The sequence below is a fragment of the Dendrobates tinctorius genome, unplaced genomic scaffold (genome assembly GCF_039654945.1).
Source record: "Dendrobates tinctorius isolate UK_male_01 unplaced genomic scaffold, ASM3965494v1 ptg000077l, whole genome shotgun sequence".
In the NCBI taxonomy this organism is placed as follows: domain Eukaryota; kingdom Metazoa; phylum Chordata; class Amphibia; order Anura; family Dendrobatidae; genus Dendrobates; species Dendrobates tinctorius.
In genome coordinates, this window is record NW_027361745.1 from 2582262 (window position 1) to 2609174 (window position 26913).

The 26913-nt window shown below is 45.6% G+C and overlaps 1 protein-coding gene across 1 annotated transcript in view; it reads left to right on the forward strand.

The window, feature by feature from the left end:
- Positions 1-809: 809 nt before the first annotated feature.
- LOC141096660 (vomeronasal type-2 receptor 26-like) overlaps positions 810-26913 on the forward strand; it is a 282139-nt gene continuing 256035 nt past the window's right edge. The window contains exons 1-3 of the mRNA XM_073583373.1: positions 810-912; positions 1077-1204; positions 1463-1599. Of these exons, the coding sequence (XP_073439474.1) occupies positions 810-912; positions 1077-1204; positions 1463-1599 (368 nt within the window). The remainder of the gene's footprint in view (positions 913-1076; positions 1205-1462; positions 1600-26913) is intronic.

Consider the following 26913-nt stretch of genomic DNA (forward strand, 5'->3'; position numbering starts at 1 on the left):
GAGGGTTTTTGTTGTTTCCATGGTGAGAAAAGGGCAGATTCTGGAGATGTTCTTTAGGTGTAAGCGGCAAGAGCGGGCAAGAGATTGTATATGGGATGTGAAGGAGAGATTGGTGTCAAACAATGAAATGTCAGATTTAGGGAGGTCAGTAGACGGCGGGAGCAGAAGAAGTTCAGTTTTGGATTCTACAAGTGCGCCGACATTACAACAACTGGGCCCCAATATTTGTGCTTTTTCCATTGCTGCAGCCTGTTGTAGCTTTAGTGATATTATGAGTGTGAAGCGAGTAATCGCGAAACGGCCGTTGTTCAGCACCTCCCTCCCCTAGCATTCCTCTAACGTCCTGCATGTCCACATATCTATTGATGGAATTTATGTGAAACAAAGACGCACAGATTTTCAGCTATATCGGTGAGTGCTGCATATTTCTCCTTTTTTCGCTCCACATTGAAATATTCATGTTTTTTCATGCAAGCACCTCCGTTTTTTGACTGAAATATATACCGCAATACTTCAGATAAATAGCTCCGTCTGTTAATGTGGTGATTTGTGTGCCCTAGTATGCCATTCATCTGTTTGCTCTTTGCTGGGATATTATGAGTGTGCCTGTTGTAATTTAAGGGCTAAGTGTCATCCCTAACATTCAGGTTTACTGCAAAGCCCCAAAATTGCTTCTGTACTTGAAGAATCTGTAATTCACTTTGTCTTGCTGATACTTGCTTTTCCTCTTAAAATATTCACCATTTATCCCTCTCTATAAAAAAAACCTGTCAAGTGCTTCACGCTCATCTCTTGTGTGTGTGCGGATCATGGACAAAGGATTCCTGAGTCGACCCCTGGCAGAAGAAGACCCTCCTGCATCCCACCACAGCTCCCAGAAAGATTCCAGTGGACGCACTGTGCTGTATGGAGGTGAGAACTATCAGACATCCTTCCCCCAGAGACGGCTTAGTGGGGGGCTACAATAGCTGAAAATTATGGGGCAGAAATGTCGCCACAGTCATGTGATACAATAAGAGAACCTCAAAAGGGGTTAATGTCCATTCTGATGATTGAGAAATGGGTTTGTGTTAAAGCAACAGAAAATAAGTTTCATTACAAGAGCGAATATAAAGTCTTATTTCTGTTCCTTCATCTTATTCTTCAATTATCCAGTGTAAAGATGGTTCAGATCACAATCATCGGGGAGCGGATCCAGAATACTGTGTGATGAGATCAGACAATGCAAAATATATCCCATCATTCTGTATAAAAAGAGGGGAGATGATCGCCGTCTTCATGTCACTGATCCTATGAGCCGTGTGCTTTGTGTCACTGCTGCTCGAGCGTCTTCATCACGTATCACTTAGAAGAGAATCTACTTCTTATCAATTATATTATTATGTATAAGGAGATGATCAGTTTCCTTATTATACTGTTGATTCCATGGCTTCCTTTCACAAAATCTGTCTGTGATCTCAAGATAAAAGATTTTGATCATATTTTGGAAAATCCTTACCAGGATGGAGATTTCATCATTGGTGGGCTGTTAACGGTGGATCAAAAGGCAGAGGATCTAGGATATCGAGATCGCATTGACATGGTTATATCATGTACACAGTAAGTCATGATCTCATGTCTGTAGTGTCCATACGTGGTGAGAATAGTGACTGCTGCAGACCTCGCTCCACCAATCGATCAGTACTGGCTTCTATGTATGACCTTTCAGAAATACTAAATGAGGCTTACGGGGTCCTGGGTCACCAACTGTCTGTAAATTCCTGGTCGGTCTGTACAAATCAGGGACTTATTACTAATCACCATATAATATCTGACAAGTCCATGATTATTTTGGGGTCGGAGGAGCTTGTGCCGGTTATTGTGATTGTAGCTGTCATCATGTTCCAGTTCACAGTAATTGCTACTAATGTGTCTTATCAATGTGCTCATCATCTGTCTGGGTTACATAGGGCTGCATCTTTTCAGATTTGAATTTAATTGGTTCAGATAATTTTTCCCAACAAATGTAGATTTTCAGCAAATTTTCCTTAAATTGTCCTGGAATAATGTGTATAATGGTCTGTGGTCTCCTAGGATTGTGTCCCATCCCTTTCCTGCTCTCTAGAGGGAACCTGATGGCTGATACCTGGTGCCCGATCACAGGCAGCGATTATCAGACATCGGCTGCTTGATTTCACCAGGAATGTTTGACTTTGTTGTTTCAGAGAAAAACATACTATAAAAGCCGCCGGGGTTCAAGCCGCACTGGTGACTAGAGGGAAAGGCCTGACCATGGCAGCCTCTGCCCACCCGATAACACAGACTGCCAGGTCTCTGCCTCTACATGCATGCTGGGAGAGACCGGTCACACACGGGGAACAGGCAGGGAGAAGATGACGGGGAGAGAACTCTTAGACAGGTCTCCATGAGGTTTTGTCACTGAGCTGCTCTTACATTATTTTTTCTCTGAAATACCGCATGCTTTCAGAGTCATACATACATGGCAGAAATCATACAGACAATGTGTGACACATGATGGCCATGTTTATGAGCTGTCAGGTTCCCTATAACAAAAACCCATCCCAGTAATAATAAAGTCACCGCACCATAATGACCGATGGAAATCCGATAGTGCCCAACAGCCTAATCAATAACGCAGGACACTGACAGATGCTTGTTAATGCCCGGGCCAATTTTTACAATTTTTACAATTCTGACCACTGTCCCTTTATGAGGTAATAACTCTGGAGCTTCCATGGATCCCGGTGATTCTGACATTGTTTTCTCGTGACATATTGTACTTCATGTTAGTGGTAAAATTTCATTCATATAACTTGCGTTTATTTGTGAAAAAATGGAAATTTGGCAAAAATTTTGCATTTTTCCAACTTTGAATTTTTATGCTCTTAAATCACAGAGCTATGGCACTCAAAATACTTAATCAGTAACATTTCACACATGTTTACTTTACATCAGCACAATTTGGGAACCAAAATTTTTTTTTGTTAGGAAGTTATAAAGGTTAAAAGTTGACCAGCGATTTCTCTTTTTTACAACACCATTTTATTTTTAGGGACTACATTACATTTGAAGTCTCTTTGAGGAGTCTATATGATAGAAAATACCCACAGTGACACCATTCTAAAAACTGCACCCCTCAAGGTGCTCAAAACCACATTCAAGAAGTTTATTAACCCTTCAGGTGCTTCACAGGAATTTTTTGAATGCTTAAAAAAATGATCATTTACCTTTTTTTCACAAAAAAAATTACTTCAGGTTCAATTTTTTTATTTTACCAAGGGTAACAGGAGAAATTAGACTGCAAAAGTTATTGTGCAATTTGTCCTGAGTACACTGAAACCTGATATGTGGGGGGGAACCACTGTACGGGTGCATGGCAGAGCTCGGAAGGGAAGGAGCGCCGTTTGACTTTTTCACTGTAAAATTGGCTGGAATTCAGATTGGATGCCATGTCACGTTTGGAGAGCTCCTGATGTGCCTAAACAGTGGAAACCCCCCACAAGTGACCCCATTTTGGAAACTAGACCCCCCAAGGAACTTATCTAGATATGTGATGATCACTTTGAACCCCCAAGGGCTTCACAGAAGTTTATAAAGTACAGCCGTACAATTAAAAAATCATATTTTTTCCACAAAAATGATCTTTTCACCCCCAATTTTTATTTTCCCAAGGGTAACAGGACCCCAAAAGTTATTGTGCAATTTGTCCTGAGCAGGCTGATACCCCACATGTGGGGGTAACCACTATTTGGGCGTATGGCAGAGCTCGGAAGAGAAGCAGCGCCATTTGACTTTTTTGGCTGGAATTTAGATTGGACGCCATGTTGCATTTGGAGAGCACCTGATGTACCAAAACAGTGGAAACCCCCCAATTCTAACTCCAACCCTAACCCCAACACACCCCTAACTCTAATATCAGCCCTAACCCTAACCCTAACCCTAATGGGAAAATGGAAATAAATACATTTATTAAAATTTTATTATTTTGCCCTAACTAAGGGGGTGATAAAAGAGGGTTTTATTTACTATTTATAGCGGGTTTTTATATTTGGCAGCTGTCACACGTTAAAAGATGCTTTTTATTGTAAAAATAGTTTTTGCATCACCACATTTTGAGAGCTATAATTTTTCCGTATTTTGACCCACTGAGGCTGGTTTCACATTTGCGTTTTTTTTCCGCTGTATTTTAGCGCTAAATAGCGCATGCGTTTTTTTCCTATACTTTGCATGGGATGCGCTTATGTGCGCATACACATGTGTTTGTACGCGTTTTACCGCGCATGCGTTTTTTTGCGGTATGCGCTCGGGCGCACAAAATGCAACCTGTTGCATTTTATGGTGCGTCCGACTTGCCTCAAAAAAACGCATGCGCGCGCAATGCGTTTTTTTACAGCAAGACACCCATTATAGTCTATGGGTGCGCATACTGTATGTGCGCATTGGCAAGCTTATGTATGCGTTTTTTTGCACATGCGTTTTTTTGGGTTAACCATGGAATTTAGGGGTTTGGGTTAGAGTTATGGTTAGTTAAGGGGGTTTAGGGTTAGGGTTAGGGTTAGGTTTAGGGTCAGGGTTAGGGTCAGGATTAGGGTTAGTTAGGGTTTAGGGTTTGGGTTAGGGTTAAGTATGGTTTGGTTAAGGGTTAGGGTTAGGGTCAGGGTTAGGGTTAGGGTTAGGTTTAGGTTCAGGGTTAGGGTTAGTTAGGGTTTAGGGTTTGGGTTAGGTTTAAGTATGGTTTGGTTAAGGGTTAGGGTCAGGGTTAGGGTTAGGGTTAGGGTTAGGGTCAGGGTTAGGGTTAGGGTTAGGTCTAGGGTCAGGGTTAGGGTTAATTAGGGTTTAGGGTTTGGGTTAGGGTTAAGTATGGTTTGGTTAAGGGTTAGGGTCAGGGTTAGGGTTAGGGTTAGGTTAGGTTTAGGGTCAGGGTTAGGGTTAGTTAGAGTTTAGGGTTTGGGTTAGGGTTAAGTATGGTTTGGTTAAGGGTTAGGGTCAGGGTTAGGGTTAGGGTTAGGGTTAGGGTCAGGGTTAGGGTTAGGGTTAGGGTTAGGGTCAGGGTTAGGGTTAGGGTTAGGTTTAGGGTCAGGGTTAGGGTTAGTTAGGGTTTAGGGTTTGGGTTAGGGTTAAGTATGGTTTGGTTAAGGGTTAGGGTCAGAGTTAAGGTTAGGGTTAGGGTCAGGGTTAGGGTTAGGGTTAGGGTTAGGTTTAGGGTCAGGGTTAGGGTTAGTTAGGGTTTAGGGTTTGGGTTAGGGTTAAGTATGGTTTGTTTAAGGGTTAGGGTCAGGGTTAGGGTTAGGGTTAGGGTTAGGGTCAGGGTTAGGGTTAGGGTTAGGGTTAGGTTTAGGGTCAGGGTTAGGGTTAGTTAGGGTTTAGGTTTGGGTTAGGGTTAAGTATGGTTTGGTTAAGAGTTAGGGTCAGGGTTAGGGTTAGGGTTAGGTTAGGTTTAGGGTCAGGATTAGGGTTAGATAGGGTTTAGGATTTGGGTTAGGGTTAAGTATGGTTTGGTTAAGGATTAGGGTCAGGGTTAGGGTTAGGGTTAGGGTTAGGGTCAGGGTTAGGGTTAGGGTTGGGGTTAGGGTCAGGGTTAGGGTTAGTAAAGTCATGGTTTGGGTTAGTGTGAGGGGCCACCTAATGTTGGAAAAAAACGCAAACGCGGTAAAAACGCACTAAAAACGCATACAAACGCATAAAAACGCTGCGTTTTTTTCATGCATGCTCATAAAAATGCTTGAAAAAAACGCAGCAGTTGTATGCTTTTGTATGCGTTTTTTCAATGCGTTTTTTTGCGGGAAAACGCGCTGCAAAAAAAAGCAAGTGTGAAACCAGCCTGAGTCATATGAGGTTTTTTTTGCGGGACGAGTTGACATTTTTATTGGTAACATTTTTGGGCATTTGACTTTTTTGATCGCTTTTTATTCTGATTTTTGGGAGGCAGAATGAACAAATACCAACATTTCATGAATTTCTTTTGGGGGGGGCGTTTACACTGTTCCGCGTGTGGTAAAATCTTCGGGGCAGTACGTTTACAGTGACACCTCTTTTATGTCTTTTTTTATGTTTTGGCGCTTTTATACAATAAAAACAATTTAATATAAAAAATAATTATTTTGCATCGCTTTATTCTGCGAGCTTTAACTTTTTTATTTTTTCACTGATGATGCTGTGTGGTGGCTCATTTTTTGCTGTACAAGATGATGTTTTCAGCGGTACCCAGATTATTTATATCCGTCTTTTTGATTGCGCATTACTGCACTTCTTGTTCGGCGGTATGATGATAAATGCAATATTTTTTGCTTCGTTTTTAATTTTTATTTTTTAAGGGGTTCGCAAAAGGGGTTAACTAAGGGAACAGTTTTATAGGGCGCATCATTACGGATGCGGCAATACCAAATATGTGCACTTTTATTGTTTTTTTTCTATTTTCAAAAAATGGATTTATTAGGGAATATTTTTTTTTAATTTATTTAGCGATTTTTTATAAATTATTTTTACACTTCTTTTTTTAACTTTATTACACTGTCCCAGGGGGGACATTACTGTCATGTGACAGATCAGCGATCTGACACAGGCACTGCACAGGCTTCCTCATGCCTGCCCTCTGCGGTCAGTGAGGAAGCCGGCTCCTTGCAGGTCCCCGAAGGTCCCCGCCACCATATTGGATCCGGGGACCTGCAGGGAAGGAGGCCCCCGCAGCATTGCTGCACATCGCGCTTCTGTGGGGGTCGCAGGGAAGCACGGAGGGAGTGCCCTCCATGCCAATGCTTCCCTAAACCCCCGGTACACTGTGATCATGTTTGATCGCAGTGTGCCAGGGGTTAACGTGCCGGGGGCGGTCTGTAACCACCCCTGACACATACTGATGAGTGTCAGCTGTGATAAGAAGCTGACACCCAGCCGTCATCAGCGGCGCTCCCCAAGGGGGGAGCCTCTGATGGCTATGATGTACTATTCGGTCCTTGGGACTTAAGTCCCAGGTCACATGGATGGAATAGTACGTCTAATGTAGGAAAGGGGTTAAATTAGTTGTTTGCGATCAGACATCCAGTTCTGTGCAGATCACTGACTCAAAATCACATTTTTCCCATTAGATGTAACATAATCCTGCTGTGAGAGATGAGTGATGAGCCGTCTTTACCATAATGGCCTCCGCTAGTTCCCCACAATACACTTACCGGAGGCAAATGAGCCAAGTGCAGTCTGTTTGGCAGTACTAACGCCCGGGCGGCTGGTGCCAGTGGTCGTCGGGGTTCTGTGGCTCACACATTTTTAGCCGCTGTACAGGGTTTTTTCTAGTGTTCTATTGACATTTTTTCTTTTACCAAACATTTTGTACAACACAATAATTAACTTTTGGCAATAATTTCAACTCCAAATTTCAACCCTTGCAAAATGCTATTGAAGTAGATACACAGTTGTGTGAAAAAGTGTTTCCCCCTTTCTGATTTCATATTTTTTTTGCACTTTTGTCAAACTTAAATGTATCAGAGCATTGTAATCTATAATGATTTGACCTGTCTCTTTAAGAAAGAAAATCTTGTGACTGGAAGGTTATAGACAGGAAGTGGGTTGGAGGAGTTTCAGTTTCAGTTTAGCCTGATGAGGGAAATGTGATGCTGTGTGCTGGAGGAAGAAGGAGAAGAATAAAATACAGTTAAAGCGTTCTCTCTTGAATTTCTTATACCTTGTGGACATTACAACTGGCGACGAGGATGGGATCCAATCACCTGCTGCTGTGAGTACTAACCCCTGCTTTACCGCTTCACATGCCAGGGCCACTGAGAGACTCCATCATGGCTGACTACTTGCACACGTTTCCACAGTTTGATATGACTGATATCATTAATCTCTCCCATACCTGGAGAAAATGGCTAAACCAGTTTGAGAACTTCCTGGAAGCTATGGACGTAAAAGAGGAGAAAAGAAAGAGAGCCGTGTTCTTGCACTGCGTCGGCACAGGAGCATGTGACATATACAGCATGTTACCTGCAGCAGAGACAGACATGTACAGCAACTGCACCAAAGCTCTCACTGACTATTTCAACCCCAAACAGAACATCAGATATGAGAGATACAAGTTCAGGATTGCTAAGCAGCTTCCAGAAGAATCCATAGACACCTATGTCACAAGTCTAAAAGAGCTAGCTCATGGATGTGCATTTACGGATGTAGATGATGAAATCCTAACTCAAGTAATTGTCACCTGCTCGTCTAATAACCTAAGGCGTAAAGCTCTGCAGCAGGATCTCTCTGCATGATTTACTCAAGATGGCCCGTGCTATAGAGATAGGTGATCATCAGGCCACCGCAATGGAGAATGGGGATAATCTACATGTGCATAATCTCAAACATAAAAGTGCACAAGACAAGCAAGCCCAGAAACAGAAGAAATGCCATAGATGTGGACAAGATTTCCCTCACCACCTGAACAAATGTCCAGCTATAGGACAAACATGCAGTAAATGTGGAAAAGGGAACCATTTTGCAGCTGTCTGCAAGTCAGCGCACAACAAGTCTCCTCTGTCTATGACAAAGCCGGCGAATATAAAAATGGTAAATCAGGATACCGAAGAAATGTCTGTGGCTGAGAACTACGTGTTCACGACCTCTGTCACTGGCTCAGTGCAGGCTCCCTGTATCACGCTCACCATCTGTCACACGGATATCACCTTTACAATAGATATGGGAGCTTCAGTGGATATCATAGACAGCAATGCATATGAACAATTGAAAACAAAGCCAGTCTTACAGCAAGTGCATACTAAAATCTTTCCATATGGCTCTAAAATACCTCTAGGTACAATGGGACAATTTGACGCTGAACTAAATCGAAAGGTCATTGCTCCCTGCTGATTCTCCTTTATCTCTCTGCCGCTTTTGACCCCTAGTGATCACCAGCTCCTCACTATGCTCCGATCTATAGGCCTCAAGGACAAAGCCCTCTCCTTGGTTCTCCTCCTACCTCTCTGACCGCTCCTTCATTGTATCTTTTGCCGACTCCTCTTCCTCTCCTCGTCCCATTACTATCGGGGTCCCGCAGGGCTCAGTCCTAGGCCCCCTCCTCTTCTCTCTATACACTGCCCCTATTGGACAAACTATCAGCAGATTTGGGTTCCAGTATCATCTCTATGCTGATAACACCCAATTATACACTTCTTCCCCTGACATCACCCTTACCCTAATTCAAAATACCAAGGATTGTCTGTCTGCTGTCTCTAACATCATGTCCTCCCTCTATCTGAAACTAAATCTCTCCAAAACTGAACTTCTTGTGTTTCTCCCCTCTACTAACCTCACTCTACCTAACATCGAAATAACCCTGGAGGGTTCAACCATATCTCCCAAGCAGCATGCCCTCTGTCTTGGGGTCATATTCGACACTGAACTTTCCTTTACTCCCTATATCCGATCACTCACTCGCTCTTGTCACCTGCATCTTAAAAACATCTTCAGAATCCGACCTTTTCTCACCTTTAAAACTGCTAAGGCTCTTACTGTTGATCTTATCCATTCTCGTCTGGACTACTGCAACTCTCTTCTGATCGGACTCTGTTATGAATGAGTCACCGTAGGAGGCAGACACAAAAATAGCAGCTAAGTCCAGAAAACCGGAGAAGTTGGCAACTATCAGATTGCAGATCCCTGAACCTAACAACACAACTAGCAGTAGCCGTGGGGGGTTCCTAGGGTGTCCTAGACCCCTCGATCACAGCCGGAGAAACTAAATAGCCTAAAGACAGAAAAGGAAAACTAAACTGCCCCAGAGCAGACCCCAAAGTAAAAGGCAGCCCCCAACATATAATGACGGTGAAGCAAGATGAAAAAACACACACACAGATAGAAAGATAGGCTGAGCAAACAATGGGGCCCAAACTCACAAAATAGGACAGGATAGGACAGCTGCTGTCTGCAATCTGCAAAAACCCTGAAAAGACATAAGCCAACAGGCTGATATGGAAAAAGGCCCTGAAGCAGCTAGGCTTCAAAAACTATATCAGCACTCAGGTATTTTCTGAAGACAGAGCTAAAGGAATTCAGATCACCCCAGCAGGGAATGACAGAAATCCAGCAAAACAAAAACAACGTACAAATGCAAACGGCAAAGCAGAAAACTTAGCTTTTGGAGAGCAGGAATTCAGACTGGTATCCAAGGATCCACAGAGAAATCACCCGCAGAGCAGACGGGCGTGGACAGCCTTATATCCAGTCAGAAACTCCACTCAGCCAATCATCATCATTAGACCCAGATGCCTGATAATCAGGCTCACTATCTTTCTTTACTAGAAGAGGGAGTTCATCGGGCCTCAGTGGTAAAGGGGAAAATGAACTCGCAACAGTACCTCCCCCTTGAGGAGGGGTCACCGAACCCTCAACCACGCCACCAGGGTGATCAGGGTGAGCACAATGGAAGGCATGCACCAATCTTTTGGCATGAATATCAGAGGCAGAGACCCAGGAATTATCCTCCTGACCATAACCCTTCCACTTAACCAAATACTGGAGTCTCCGTCTAGCCAGACGGGAATCCAGTACCTTCTCTACCTCATATTCCATGTTACCTTCAACCAATACAGGGTCTGGAGGTGCCACCCCAGGAACAACAGGTTCAACAAACCTCTTCAACAAAGACTTATGGAACACATTATGGATTTTAAATGTGACAGGAAGAGCCAAACGAAAAGAGACTGGATTAATAATCTCCAAAATCTTGTAAGGTCCAATAAATCTAGGCTTAAACTTAGGAGAAGCCACCTTCATAGCAATATTTTTTGATGATAACCACACCATATCACCAACCTTAAACTGGGGACCAATGGTCCTATGTCGGTTGGAAAACCGCTGGGCCTTTTCCTGGGAGAGAGATAACTTATCCACCACTTGGTCCCAGATCTGGTGCATTCTCTCCACCACAGTGTCAACACCTGGGCAGGCAGAGGGCTCCACCTGCCCTGAAGAAAATCGAGGATGAAACCCAAAGTTACAAAAAAAAGGTGACATCAAAGTGGCAGAACTAGCTCTATTATTTAAAGCAAATTCGGCCAAGGGCAAAAATGAAACCCAATCATCCTGATCAGCGGAAATAAAACACCTCAAATATGACTCCAAGGTCTGGTTTGTTCTCTCTGTCTGCCCATTGGTTTGAGGGTGAAAAGCAGAGGAGAAGGACAACTGAATTCCCAGCTTGGAACAGAAAGTTCTCCAAAATCTAGACACAAACTGAACCCCTCTGTCAGATACAATGTTCTCAGGAATCCCGTGCAAGCGAACCACCTGTTGCAAAAACAGGGGTACCAACTCAGAGGAAGACGGCAACTTAGGTAGTGGTACAAGATGGACCATCTTAGAGAATCTATCACAAATCACCCAAATAACAGTCATTCTCTGAGAGACAGGCATATCAGAGATAAAATCCATTAAAATATGGGTCCATGGCCTCTTGGGGACAGGCAAAGGCATCAACAACCCACTAGAGCGAGAACACGATTTAGACCAGGAGCAAGTCCCACAGGACTGCACAAAATTCCTGACATCACGAGACAAGGAGGGCCACCAAAAAGACCGACTCACCAGATCTCTACTACCAAAAATACCTGGATGACCAGCCAAAGCAGAGCAATGAACTTCAGACATCACTCTCCTCTTCACTGGTCAGGAACTTACAACTTTCCACTGGGACAACGCTCAGGTTTGTCCTCCTGGAACTCTTCCAGAGCGCGTCTCAAATCGGGCGAGATTGCAGAAAGAACTACCCCTTCGCCTAAGATGGTAGCAGGTTTGGTCACCACAGGAGAATCAGCAAAGAAGCTCCTAGAGAGGGCGTCTGCCTTGACATTCTTAGTTCCAGGAAAAAAAGAAACCACAAAATCAAAACGTGTAAAAAACAAGGCCCACCTAGCCTGTCTAGGGTTCAAGCGCTTAGCCGACTCTAGGTAAATCAAATTCTTGTGGTCAGTGAGGACCATGACTTGATTCTTAGCTCCCTTCAACCAATGTCTCCACTCCTCAAATGCCCATTTCATGGCCAACAGTTCCCGATTCCCCACATCATAGTTACGTTCAGATGGAGAGAACTTTCGGGAAAAGAAAGCACAGGGATTCATTTTAGATGTTACAGGATCCTTTTGGGACAAAACAGCTCCTGCACCAATCTCAGAAGCATCCACCTCTACCTGGAACGGAAGTGAGACATCAGGTTGCCGCAAAACCGGGGCGGAGGTGAATCTTCGCTTCAGCTCCTGAAAGGAAGAAGCAGCCTCTGGAGACCAATTTAACACATCAGCACCCTTCTTAGTCAAATCAGTCAATGGCTTGGCAATACTAGAAAATTTTGCTATAAATTTCCGATAAAAATTAGCAAAACCCAAAAACTTCTGAAGGGCCTTCAAAGAAGTGGGCTGAACCCAATCGTGAATGGCCTGTACCTTGGCCGGGTCCATTTCAATAGTTGACGGAGACAAAATAAATCCCAAAAAAGAAATCCTCTGTACTCCAAAAAGGCATTTAGATCCTTTGACATACAGGGAATTCTCCCTCAAGATCCGGTACACAGTCCGAATATGTTCCACATGAGAATCCCAATCCTTGGAGAAGATCAAAATATCATCCAGATAGATAATCAAAAATTTATTGACAAAATCTCGGAAAATATCGTTCATGAAGCACTGGAAGACAGAAGGAGCATTAGTGAGCCCAAAAGGCATCACCAGGTACTCAAAATGTCCCTCCGGAGTATTAAACGCCGTCTTCCATTCATCCCCATGCTTAATGCGAATAAGATTATACGCCCCCCTGAGGTCAAGCTTGGTAAACCAACAAGCACCTTTAACTCTAGAGAATAGATCCGAAATCAGGGGTAACGGATACTGATATTTAACAGTAATTTTGTTGAGGGCACGATAATCAATAAAAGGTCTTAATGATCCATCTTTTTTGGCTACAAAAAAAAACCGGCACCTAAGGGTGACGAGGAAGGTCTAATATGACCCTTCTCCAACGCCTCCTTAATATAGGAACGCATAGCCTCGTGCTCGGGTACAGATAAATTGAAGAGCCGACCCTTGAGGAATTTACACCCCGGGCTCAGTTCAATTGCACAGTCATAACTTCTATGAGGAGGCAGAGACGCAGACTCATTCTCACTAAATACATCATAAAAGTCCGCCAAATAATCAGGAACATCATGCGACTGAGGAGAGGTGGAAAACACCGGAGCCTCACTAAAGGCACACCGACAACCCCAACTCACCACAGACACAGATTTCCAATCCAAAACTGGATTATGAATTTGCAACCAGGGAAACCCCAGAACAATGGTATCATGCAGATTATGCAACACCAAAAATCTACAATTTTCTTGATGGTCTGGGGCGACCCGCATTACCACCTGGGTCCAAAACTGAGGTTTATTTTTTGCCAAAGGAGTAGCATCAATCCCCCTCAAAGGAATAGGCGTCTGCAGAGGTGTCATCGGAAATCCACAACGTTTAGCAAAATCCAAGTCCATTAGGTTTAGAGCTGCTCCCGAATCCACAAAAGCCTTGGCGGAAAATGTGGACAGGGAGCAGATCAGAGTAATAGCCAGAAGAAACTTAGGTTGAACACCACCAACAGAAAACGTGTGTGCAAAGCGTTTCTCTCGTTTAGGACACACAGAAATAATATGCGACGCATCTCCACAGAAAAAACACAACTTATTTCGCCTTCTGAACTCCTGACGCTGCTCTCTGGACAAAACTCTATCACATTGCATAGGCTCAGACACTCGTTCAACAAGTGGCAACACCACTCATGCAGTTTTGCGTTCGCGCAATCGCCGATCAATCTGAATGGCTAATGACATAGAATCGTCAAGACCAGAGGGAACAGGAAATCCCACCATAGTATCTTTTACGGCTTCTGACAAACCCTTCCGAAAGAGAGCAGCCAAGGCATTATCATTCCAGGTAGTAAGTACCGCTCACTTTTGGAATTTTTGACAGTACGATTCTGCAGAATCTTGACCCTGGTTCAATGCCAGCAGGGTCTTTTCAGCCTGATCAATGGCATTAGGTTTGTCATACAACAACCCCAAGGCTTGAAAAAATGCGTTCACATTAGTCAGAATAGGATCATCAGGTTTCAAAGAAAACACCCAATCCTGGGGATCGCCACGCAGCAAAGAGATGACAATTTTAACCTGCTGCGCGGAGCTCCCTGACGAGTTAGGCTTCAAGGCAAAAAATAATTTACAATTATTTTTGAAATTCAAAAATTTAGACCGATCCCCAAAAAATACATCAGGTGTGGGAATCTTTGGTTCAGCAGTATGAGAATGAGCAAGGTAGGCGGAAATTCCCCCACTTCCGCAGCGAGCTGCTCCACACGATCAGACAATTGCTTTATCCCCATTGAGAGAAAAAAAAATTCCCCCTACGGCCTCAGAGATATAGAGGAAAAAAATATACACACCTTTTTTTTTTTTTTTTTTTTACAATTCTTTCCTGCTATTGAGTACCCTAGGATCTGCGGTTCGGCGGGTGATCCTGTTATGAATGAGTCACCGTAGGAGGCAGACACAAAAATAGCAGCTAAGTCCAGAAAACCGGAGAAGTTGGCAACTATCAGATTGCAGACCCCTGAACCTAACAACACAACTAGCAGTAGCCGTGGGGGGTTCCTACGGTGCCCTAGACCCCTCGATCACAGCCGGAGAAACTAAATAGTCTAAAGACAGAAAAGGAAAACTAAACTGCCCCAGAGCAGACCCCAAAGTAAAAGGCAGCCCCCAACATATAATGACATTGAAGCAAGATGAAAAAACACACACACAGATAGAAAGATAGGCTGAGCAAACAATGGTGCCCAAACTCACTAAAATAGGACAGGATAGGACAGCTGCTGTCTGCAATCTGCAAAAACCCTGAAAAGACATAAGCCAACAGGCTGATAAGGAAAAAGGCCCTGAAGCGACTAGGCTTCAAAAACTATATCAGCACTCAGGTATTTTCTGAAGACAGAGCTAAAGGAATTCAGATCACCCCAGCAGGGAATGATAGAAATCCAGCAAAACAAAAACAACGTACAAATGCAAACGGCAAAGCAGAAAACTTAGCTTTTGGAGAGCAGGAATTCAGACTGGTATCCAAGGATCCACAGAGAAATCACCCACAGAGCAGACGGGCGTGGACAGACTTATATCCAGTCAGAAACTCCACTCAGCCAATCATCATCATTAGACCCAGATGCCTGATAATCAGGCTCACTATCTTTCTTTACTAGAAGAGGGAGTTCATCGGGCCTCAGTGGTAAAGGGGAAAATGAACTCACAACAGGTCTCCCTCTTACCAAACTTTCTCCTCTCCAATCCACCTTGAATGCGGCAGTCAGGGTCATATTTGGGTCACCCTCCAAGGGCTGTGGGGCACTCGGTACCAGGCTGGTGTCAGGGGGTAAGGTGTCACAGCGGCGGTGACCCGGTCCATGGCCCTGGGCACCCAAATCAATGGTGGTTTGTAGTTAATGAAGTGGAATAGTTCATAACGCCACCTGTGGTGTTTGGCAAGCAAGATGTTAAGCCAACGCTGTGTGTAGATCCTCTGGGGCTGATGGTGTGTTGCAGCATAGATGGTATAGCTCCCCACAGGTGAAGCTGTAACCCCAGGGCAGTGTATAAGCGCAGGCGGTGTGAGGAATATTGGTACCCAGATGTAGCAGTGCTGACAGTGTTGGCGCACAAGTGAATGGAAGACACCAGGGCTTGCAGTTCCAAAGCTTTACTCACAGTTCGTGGTACACACTGGTGCCTGCCTCCGTGCCATGTCCTCCAGGGCAGAGACTCAATCAACCTCCCGAGCAAGTCAGGATTCTCCTCTCCAACACTCCGCCAACATGTACCTTTCCTGAACGACTCCTCTATTGCGCCTTTTAGTGTGAAGAGCTCCAGTACCATGGTACTCTGAAGTTCCTCCTGTCAGATGTTCCTAACAACTCTACTTGTATGACAGACAGCTGTAGCCTCTATCGGGGTATCCTTTCTCCAGAGTCCTGGCTCTCTATTCAGTTGCCGTTGTACCCCAAGTCTTGGATGGGAGTAGTGCATTTACAGCCAACTACTCCACTGGTGTCTGCTGCGGAACCATAAGTGTCCATACAACCTCGGGGACCGGGCCTCGGCCTTGCGCTGAGAACCTATAGGCAGGGTTCCTCTTCCAACCCACAACTCCTCTCTGTTCTCCTACTCCTTTGTTCCGCGCTGTTCCTTCTCTCTCTTATGGAAGCTTAGGTTGCAGTTCTACGTCTTTCTCCTTCTGTTCCTTTCCCGTGCCAGCTGGCTCAGGTCACTGAGGCAGCTGCAGCACTCCTTCCTCTCTCTCGGACCCGTCCTCAGTCTCTCCTGACTGACTGTCCTTCTCCCGCCTGACCTCCCGTCAGACTGACCTGTAATTCCAAACCTTCCCAACCTTTTATATATCTCAACTCCACCCACCTCCCAGCACATCTCGTGTTACAAAGCAAGGACCCATGAAAGGTGATCTGATACCCTCTAAGCATGGAGCCGCCATCTGGTCCATTGCTGAACTATCCTGTGTGTGGGTGCAGGTGTTGGAGTGTGGAAAGGAGTTCCCGACTTGCCTAGGTGGTGGGGCACTACACCTTAGGAGAAGGTGTAGTACCTCTGTGGTGACTGAGCCTCAGGGGCACCACATACCCCCCTGTTAACCACAGCACGTCCACGGGCTGCAAGATAACAAAGTAGACAGCAAAGAAACAGAAAAAATTTTGTAATGCATAACAAACTTTTCTTATACTAATCTTCCTAGTATAGGAGGTACTCATCTTGAACATTACAAACAATTCTATCTTAAATTCTATCTAAAATTTTTAATTCTAAGTGCAATTCTCAATTCAAAGTGCTATTCTCTGTAACACATTTTTCTCTCTTCCTCTAGATGCAAGACGCTGACCGCAAGTACCTGGTCCGTCACCTATCACTTTCAATTCTTTATTCATATCACTCATCTCTATATCAGACATTCCTAATTCTTCTATAAAAGCCATTTCTCAGTTACTAATGCTCTTATAAAACACATTATCAAATACTTCACAGTAAAACATTCAACAATTATTCTTGTAAGTGCTGGACACCACTCCCAGCTGGGATTTCTTGCAGTGTCCTTTGAGGTAGACATCAACTTCGAAAAATGTCCATGCAAAAGCATTATCTTCGCAAAGTGTCTTTTTATGTAAAACCAAGAGAGGGCACCTAAAGAGGCGCAACTATTTACAGTTGAGAGTTTTTGGATCACTCCAAGTTCATGATCGCTAGTTCAAAATTAGAAAACGCTGCCATTGCAAAAACTAGGCAACAAAAGTGCTACCAGAAAAACATGATAACAAAAAGGCACAACTGGTGCAAACAAACCCTCCTGGGTAACAAGATTTTGTAAGTGTTTACTTGTTTTCCCCTCCTGGGGTTCTGGAAGCTGAACTGGAACTGCTACCAGGTGCGAGGTACTCATTTGCCATCAAGTACTCCTCTTCCCATGGTGTCAAGCCAGGGATCTTTGCTCTGGGCTGCAGGGCGCAGCCTGGTTCCTGGGAGCAGGTACCTGAGCAGTCTGGGTAGCAACGGTGGGTGGAGGGGCAGCGACAGGTGGCTTTGGCTTGTACCTTTCAATAAGCTCTTCCGGAATACAACGTACATTCAGGGCATACCACCCCCTGAGCCCCTCATGCCGGGTGAATGTCACATACTCCCCAGGCTGCAGGTCTCTGTCAGGATGTCCCTTCCTCAGATGTGACTCGACATCTCTCCTGCTGAAGAACAAGTCACTAATTCACTTGGGGTCCGCAATAAATCCAAAACCCCTCTCCTTGTTCACATTCAGCACTTGTCCCCATCCAGCTGCATCCCGGGGGCCGTAATGCCCTTCACGGGCCCTCTCCTTCCGGGCCAGATCCGGGCCCAGCACAGCCATTTTTCGCTGCTCTCTCTCCCGATACTCCGCTGCCAGCTGCTGGATGGTGGCCCGGCATCCTGCCCAGTTCTCTTCATCTTCCTGGGACTGGCCCTTGCCCACTGGGGCCCGCGGCACCACCGTTATGGGTCCAGATGTTTCCCCCTGGGGACAGTCATCCCGGTCCCAGACCAGGTCTAGCACGACCTGGCCAGCTGCAGCAGCCGTGGTGCAACCCAGGGCCTTCCCAGGTGGAGGAACATCTGACGTATCTGAGGCCTCCTGGCGGTGCGGTCTCTGCTCTGTTGCAGGCTCATGATGGTGGGCAGCTGCAGGGATATCCACCGGAATGGCTGGTCCGGGCGTCAGTGGTGGTGAGGCCGATGGCAGCTCTGGGTCCACGGGGGTTTCGATCGGGACCTGCGCAGCCGCAACTGGTGCGAGCAGGTGCATGGTCTCAGCTCTCGGGTCCTCCGGTGCACTCAGCCGCACAGACAGCGTGGAGGTGAAAATCAGCGCTGCCGTAGGACAGTCCGGTGCAGCGGCAGCAGGTACTGGTGGAGCGGGTACCGCAGGCGTAGGCCACTCCAGGGCCTGCTGCCATCTCAGCTGCTCCAAGGCCTCCTGCCTCAGTTGCAGATGCGTGGTCAGTTCAGCAATATCGTCTTCTAGTTGCTGGCGGTCCATTCCGGAGTTCAGGTTGGAGCTGTCAGCCATGGCGCCAGGGAGATCCATTTCCTCCTGCTCCGCAGGCCTCCTTCCCTCACTCTCCAAAATGGCATTCTTGCATTCTTCTTCCTGCCTCAGCCCCTTTCCTGCCACTGGCTTCTTCTGCTCCCCCCTTCCGGGGCCAGCGTCTTCTTCCAGCGCCTCCATACCAAGCCAGTATACGAACCCCTCAGGGGGTGAGCCATGCATCTGTCACATAGTAATTCAGGCAGGGAAGGCCCAATACTCTTCACTGTCTTTTCCTAGGACCTCCCATCTCTTCACGCCCTTCTTCTCCATGCCAGCGGCCATTTCTAATGTCCATTTTACAGTCTATTAAATCAGGTCTTCTGCACATTTTAAAAAGTTCAAAGTCTGACAAATTTCAGGCGCACAGAACCTGATGGTCTCATCATCCTGTTTGTGATGCCAAAATTGGGTCGCCCTTCAAGGGCTGTGGGGTGCTCGGTACCAGGCTGGTGTCAGGGGGAAAGGTGTCATAGCGGCGGTGACCCGGTCCATGGCCCTGGGTGCCCAAATCAATGGTGGTTTATAGTTAATGAAGTGGAATAGTTAGTGACACCACCTGTGGTGTTTGGCAAGCAAGATGTTAAGCCAACGCTGCGTGCAGATCCTCTGGGGCTGATGGTGTGTTGCAGCATAGATGGTATAGCTCCCCACAGGTGAAGCTGTAACCCCAGGGCAGTGTATAGGCACAGGCAGTGTGAGGAATGTTGGTACCCAGATGTAGCACATCACTTGTGCTGACCGTGTTGGCACACAAGTGTATGGAAGACACCAGGGCTTGCAGTTCCAAAGCTTTACTCACAGTTCGTGGTACACACTGGTGCCTGCCTCCGTGCCGTGTCCTCCGGGGCAGAGACTCACTCAACCTCCCGGGCAAGTCAGGCTTTTCCTCTGCAACATTCCGCCAACATGTACCTTTCCTTAACGACTCCTCTATTGCGCCTTTTAGTGTGAAGAGCTCCAGCACTATGGTACTCTGAAGTTCCTCCTGTCAGATGTTCCTAACAACTCTACTTGTATGACAGACAGCTGTAGCCTCTATCAGGGACTCATAGAATCATAGAATCATAGAATCGTTGAGTTGGATGGGACGTCCTGGGCCATCTGGACCAACCCCCTGCTCAAAGCAGGATTCGCTAAATCATCCCAGTCAGATGTCTGTCCAGCCTCTGTTTGAAGACTTCCATTGAAGGAGAACTCACCACTTCTCATGGCAGCTTGTTCCACTCATTGATCACTCTAACTGTCAAAAAGTTTTTTCTAATATCTAATCTGTGTCTCCTCCCATTCACTGTCATCCCATTGCTTCTAGTCTTTCCTTGTGAAAATGAGAATAAAGTTGATCCTTCTACAATGTGACAGCCCTTTAGATATTTGTAGACAGCTATTACGTCTCCTCTCAGTCTTCTCTTTTGCAAACTAAACATTCCCAAATCCTGCAACCTTTCCTCATAAGACAGGGTTTGCAGACCGATCACCATTCTGGTCGCTCTTTTCTGAACTTGCTCCAGTTTGTTGATGTATTTTTTAAAATGTGGTGCCCAAAACTGGACACAATATTCCAGATGAGGTCTGACCAAAGAGGAGTAGAGGGAAATAATGACTTCACGTGATCTAGACTGTATGCTTCTGTTAATACATCCTAGAATTGTATTTTCCTTTTTTGCTGCTGCATCACACTGTTGACTCATATTCAGTCTGTGATCTATTAGTATACCCAAGTCTTTTTCACATGTGCTGTTGCTTAGCCCTATTCCTCCCATTCTGTATATGCTTTTTTCATTTTTATTGACCAGATGTAGCACTTTGCATTTTTCCCTATTAAAAATCATTCTGTTAGTTGCTACCCACTTCTCCAGCTTATTTATAACTTTTTGAATCCTCTCTCTCTCTTCTCTAGTATTAGCTATCCCTCCTAGCTTTGTGTCATCAGCAAATTTAATCAGTTTACCCTCAATTCCTTCATCTAAATCGTTGATAAAGATGTTGAACAATACAGGGCCCAGGACAGAGCCCTGTGGTACCCCACTTGAGACATTCTTCCAACTGGATGTGCAGCCATTTACGACCACTCTTTGGGTCCGATCACTAAGCCAGTTATGAATCCACCTAACAGTTGCCTTGTCCATTCCATACTTAGTCATTTTTTCAATAAGGATTGCATGAGATACTTTGTCAAATGCTTTGCTGAAGTCAAGATATACTATATCTACAGCATTTCCTTGATCCACCCAATCAGTGATTCCGTCATAGAAGGAAATTAAGTCAGTCTGACATGACTTATTAGTTACAAACCCATGCTGACTCTTTTAATCACTTCATTCTTATCCAGGTACTGACATACATGTTGTTTAATAATTTGTTCAAAGATCTTTCCTGGTATAGAAGTCAGACTCACCGGCTTATAGTTGCCTGGGTCCACCTTCTCCCCTTTTTGAAGATAGGAACAACATTTGCTCTTCTCCAGTCTTCTGGGACTTCTCCTGTTCTCCAAGAATTTTCAAAGATTATGGAGAGGGGTTCAAAAATTTCTTCTGCTATCTCCTTCAGTACTCTGGGGTGTAATTCATCTGGACCTGGAGACTTGAATTCATTTAGGTTAGCTAAGTGTTTCCTCACTATCTTTCTGTTTATAGATATCCTGGATTCTTCTATTCCCTTAATAGGACAGTGAAGAACAGTTGATGTTACATTTCCTTTCTGAGAGAAAACAGATGCAAAATAGGAATTTAAAAGTTCCGCCTTCTCAACATCCTGTCTTACCATTTCATCATTTTCATCCTGTAAAAATCCTATAGCATCTTTGACTTTTCTTTTACTTTTGACATATCCCCAAAATCCTTTATTATTGCTTTTGACATCTCTTGCAAGCCTCAATTCATTTTCAGCTTTAGTAATCTGATTTGTGCCCTGCAGGTTCTGCAGACAGCATTATATTCTTCTTTAGATATGCCTCCCTCTTTCCATTTTATAAACATTTTTTCTTCCTTTTTAGCATGTGCTTAAGTTCTGTGTTTATCCATCCTGGTTTCCTTAAATGCTTCCTATTCTTCCCTCTTTTCGGAATTGTTAACAATTGTGCTTTGAGAATTTCATTTTTCAAGATTTCCCATCCTTCCTGGACATTTTTGTCTTTAAGGATATCCTGCCATTGGATCCCTCCAATTCTCCTTCTGAATCCCTTAAAATCTGCCTTTCTCCAGAGTCCTGGCTCTCTATTCAGTTGCTGTTGTGCCCCAAGTCTTGTATGGTAGTAGTGCATTTACAGCCAACTACTCCACCGGTGTCTGCTGAAGAACCATAAGTGTCCATACAACCTCGGGGACCGTGCCCTGGACTTGCGCTGAGAACCTGTAGTCAGGGTTCCTCTTCCAACCCATAACTCCTCTCTGTTCTCCTACTACTTTGTTCCACGCTGTTCCTTCTCTCTCTTATGGAAGCTTAGGTTGCAGTTCTACGTCTTTCTCCTTCTGTTCCTTTCCCGTGCCAGCTGGAAAGGGAAAGGTATTCATAGCGTACACCAGTATACAGTGTTGTGGTACTTTTAAATCTTCGTATAGATTTCAATCTCAGTATGCCTGTCCAGAATCTCCGCTACTGGAAACTACATGGATACAAGTATAGATGCAAAGTCGAGTGTTAGCAGAATTTTTGTAATTACTCATTGCGGGAAAATCTCCCGGTAGATGATGCAGTGGCGATGCAGACCCTCAATTACTGTGTCTGTGGAGAAAGCGAAAAAGGTTCTTTGTGAAGAAAGGATTGCTTTATCGCAGTAGCGTGGATCACATCACCGTTACTCATCTCCATCAAATTGTGATCACAGGGAGAGATGTAGACATGGTCCTCACTGCCTATCATGATGTGTCTGGTCATTTTGGAGTGCAAAAGACAGAAGCCACAGGGCGTAGGCAATTTTGTGACTATCACAACTGTGAAAGGTGATCATAAACCACCACTGCATCCGCTTGTAAGTTGATGTCCATTTCAAATGGTAGCCATTGATCATCTGAAGGTAGAGGCCAGCAAAACAGGCCATAGCTACATCTTAACCATCATTGACCAATACACCAAATTTCCAGTGGCCGTCCCTGTGAAGGATTTAACTGCCCAGACTACACAGCGGTGGAGCAGGGAGAGGTAAGTGTTGCAACTTGCAAGTGCTGTGGCCATGACCAAGCAGGGGGGGCACAATCGTGGTCGACGGTACTGTCACAGGGCCCCTCATAGTACACTTTTGTGTCTGACAGCGAGTGGGCCCTCCCAACGTCTGAGACACTGTATTGTCCTATGTGCCATTGCCGTTGGCCATCAGTGGGCCCATCCACCTGTTCAGAGCAACAGAACTTGCCCGGGTGCGCCAGGTCTTGACCCCAGCTGTTGGGGGAGGGGTGGGGAGCCCAGTTAGGGAGGTTTAAAAATTGGCATATGTAGATGTGTTGGCTGGAAATTCAGCTGCTGCAAAGGGCGGAATTGGACAAGTCCGAGGAAGAGGAGGAAAAAATCAAGGCACTTTTCTGGTAACCTATGTATCATCAGGGGAAGCTGGGACAAAATCCTTTGAAACCCATGCATGGTTCATTTTAATGAAGGTTAGATCATCAACGTTTTGGGTCGACTGACGGGTCCTTTTTTCTGTCAGGATTGATCCAGCAGCACTGAAGACTCTTTCAGATAACACACTAGCAGCAGGGCAAGCGAGCTCCTGTAAGGCATATTGTGCCAATTCAGGCCAGGCGTCCAGTTTAGAGGCCCAATAGTCAAAGGGGAATGACCTGTGAGGGAGAACATCAATATGGGAGGAAAAGTAGTTTGTAACCATAGTTGACAACTGCTGCCTCCTGTCACTTTTAATCGATGCAGTAATAGCAGTCGTGTTAGCGGTACTTGAGAAATCATCCCACAACATGGTCATTAAACCCCTGTCTCCAACGACACTTCTGCTGTGTGCACCACGAACATTTCTTCCATTGTGCCCACTATGGCTTGTGGGAGAACCAGCACTGCTGCTGTGTGCTGGGAAAGCCTCAAACAAACTGTTTACCATAGTTGCTTGTTTGTTTGCCAATATTATCTCTAGGTTCTCCTGTGGCATGATGATGTGTAATTTGCATTTGTAGCGTGGATCAAGTATGCTGGCCAGCCAGTAGTCGTCATCCTTCATCATTTTGGCAATGCGGGGGTCCCTTTTTAGGATCCGCAAGGCATTATCGCACATGTGGGCCAATGTTCCCAGTGTCAATGATGCACTGCCCGTGGTGGGTGGAGGAGCAGTTTCTGGCAAATCCACATCCCTACAGTCACGCACAAACACTGTCCCTGACCTTGGAATGCCAAGATTTTCTTTTGCCCCCTGAGAAACATCCTCCTGCCCAAAATATTTATCTCACTCATCCTCATCCTCCTCCTCTTCCTCTTCTTCCTCCACCTCGTCCAGGACAGTTCCCTGACCAGACAATGGCTGACTGTCATCAAGGCTTCCCTCCTCCTCCTCCTCCTCCGCTGAAGACGCCTGATCCTTAATGTGCGTCAAACTTTGTATGAGCAGACGCATAAGTGGGATGCTCATGCTATTGATGGCGTAGTCTGCACTTACCAGCCATGTGCATTCCTCAAAACACTGAAGGACTTTACAGAGGTTTTTCAGCTTGGACCACTGAACACCCAACAATTCCATGTCTTCCCTCAAACTGCCTGCTCGTGTATCCTCCCACAAATGCATTACAGCATGCCTCTATTTGCGCAGCCTCTGAACCATGTGCAGGGTGGAGTTCCACCTTCTTGCAATGTCTATGATTAGGCGGTGCTTGGGGAGGTGGAGCAATCGCTGCAGCTTCTGCATACAACTGGAGTGTACGGCCAAGCGATGGATGTACAAGCACAGTCTTCGCACCATATGGAGCAGGGATGTTAACTCCGGATAATTATTAAGGAAGTACTTCACCACCAGGTTCAAAGTGTGAGCCAGGCAAGGTATGTGTGTGAGTTTTGCACGGGCTATGGCTGCCACAAAATTACGGCCGTTATCACTGACTACCTTGACTGCCTCAAGATGTAGACTGCCCAGCCATGACTCTGTTTGTCATTGTAAGTAGTCGACCAGTACCTCCGCGGTGTGTCTGTTGTCGCCCAAAGACATCATCTTTAACACAGCCTGCTGACGCTTACCACTAGCTGTTCGATATTGGGACACCTCGTGTGCCACACTGCCAGCTGCGGATGTAGTGCTCATGCGACTGCGCTCTGTGGACGAGCTTTCGCTGATAGACGAGGAGGAGGAGGAAGGAAAGCCTACAGCCAACTGTTTCCTAAACCATGGGTTAGGCAGCACTGATCCACCACCGCTGTTCCCAGTGGAGCCTGCATCCACCACATTAACCCAGTGCACAGTGGTGGACACGTAACGGCCCTGGCCATGCCTACTGGACCATGCATCTGTTGTGAGGTGCACCTTTCCACTCACTGACTGTTTTAGTGCATGGACAATGTGGTCTTTCACATGCCGGTGGTGGGCAGGGATGACTTTTTGAGAAAAGAAGTGCCGACTGGGTAGGTCATAGTGTGGGACAGCGTAGGCCATGAGATCGCGGAACGCTTCGCTTTCAACCAAATGGGCATCATCTCTAATGAGATTACTTTGGCAATGTAGGCGTTCAAACACAGTGTATGCGGATGAGAGGATGAGTACTTTCTTGTCCTACTCAGAGTGTCTGGTAGGGTGAGTTGGATTGGAGAGCTGCATATGGGGGAAGTAGCGGTGGACCAGATGGCGTGAGAGGGGGTAGGTGATGGTATTGGTGGTGATGGCCTAGATTCAGTGTTGTGTTGCAAAACCATTGTGATTCCGAGTGCTTTGGCCTTGCGACGACACCTCCACATTTAGTGCTGGTGGTGTGCTTAATGGTGGCGGTGGTCTTACAGTGGTTGTAGCGATGGAGCATTGTTGGCTACCTTCAGTCGAAGCAGGTGCACATGTGCTACCTGAGGTTTTGTAGTCCATCCACGCTTGCAAGTGCATGTTGATTAAATGTCTAAGCATGCAACTGGTATTCAAATTTCTGAGTTGTTTACCTCGGCTAAAGGTCCTTCCGCACTTCTTACAGGTAACCTTTGCCTCATCAGCAGGATTTTGGAAAAGGTAGTGCCACACTGCACTCTTCCTACTATGGTAAACATTTTCTGGCCTTGCACGCTGTGCTAAGATGACTGTCTGGTCAAGCTGTCCTGCAACTCTTTTAGTTTTTGTCCAATGTATTAGGACAGCTACGGGCCTGCTAGATAACTGCTGCTGCGATGTCAATGCCTGCTGACGATCCTTCTCCTTTTCTGAACTATTGCCAGCGCCACCCTCCTCCCCCAATGGATGCCAATCCGGGTCCAGAACTGGGTCATCCATCACCTCCTCTTCAAAGTCTTCTGCACCTTCCTCTGTGTCACCGTGTAAGGTGATATAGTATGCAGGAGGGGGCACCTGGGTTTCATCAGGTTCAGATTCTGGCTCAATAGACTGCGAGGGCAATGTAGTTCTGTGGGTCAATGTACCAGCAGAATCATCTAGCAGTGGCTGTGCATCAGTGCACTCCATGTAAGATTCATCTTGGACTGGGGAATGCAGGGCTTGACTGGATAACCCAGGCATGGTATGTGAAAAGCGGTCCAGAGAGTAATCTGTAGTGTGGGCTGCGGCATCCTAAAGGAAAGGGTTTTTATGACCAGAACCCTGCACTGACGACTCCATGTTTGTAGGTTTCGACCGTTCAGAAGAGGAGGCAATAGAGCTGGTGGCTGTTTCGGCAATGTACGCCAAAACCTGTTCCTGATGCTCCGGCTTTAAAAGCGGTTTTCCTACTCCAAGAAAAGGCAACCTTACAGGCCTTCTTGGGCTAGAGGATGACGCAGGCTCAACACATCCTGCCTTAGCTGCTATTGTGCTTTTGAAAGGAACCAGCCGATGCACCACCATCATCAGTACCAGCTGCTCCCCCCTGCCCATGTCTGCGGCCTCTTCCACCATACTTCCTCATGTTTGGGAAAATGTATCAAAAATGCCAGCAGATTGATGGTACTATATGAGGAGCGTCCAGCTGTGTAAGGTGTATTAAACAAATTAAATCAACGTATATATTATGTTAGTCACAGACGCTCTCACAGTATGTATTGGACCGTAATCCAACAAGCAAATATATGGAACTGTATCAGAAGTATACAGCTGTATACGATTTTTGTGCAACTATCTCCGTATATGTATTTA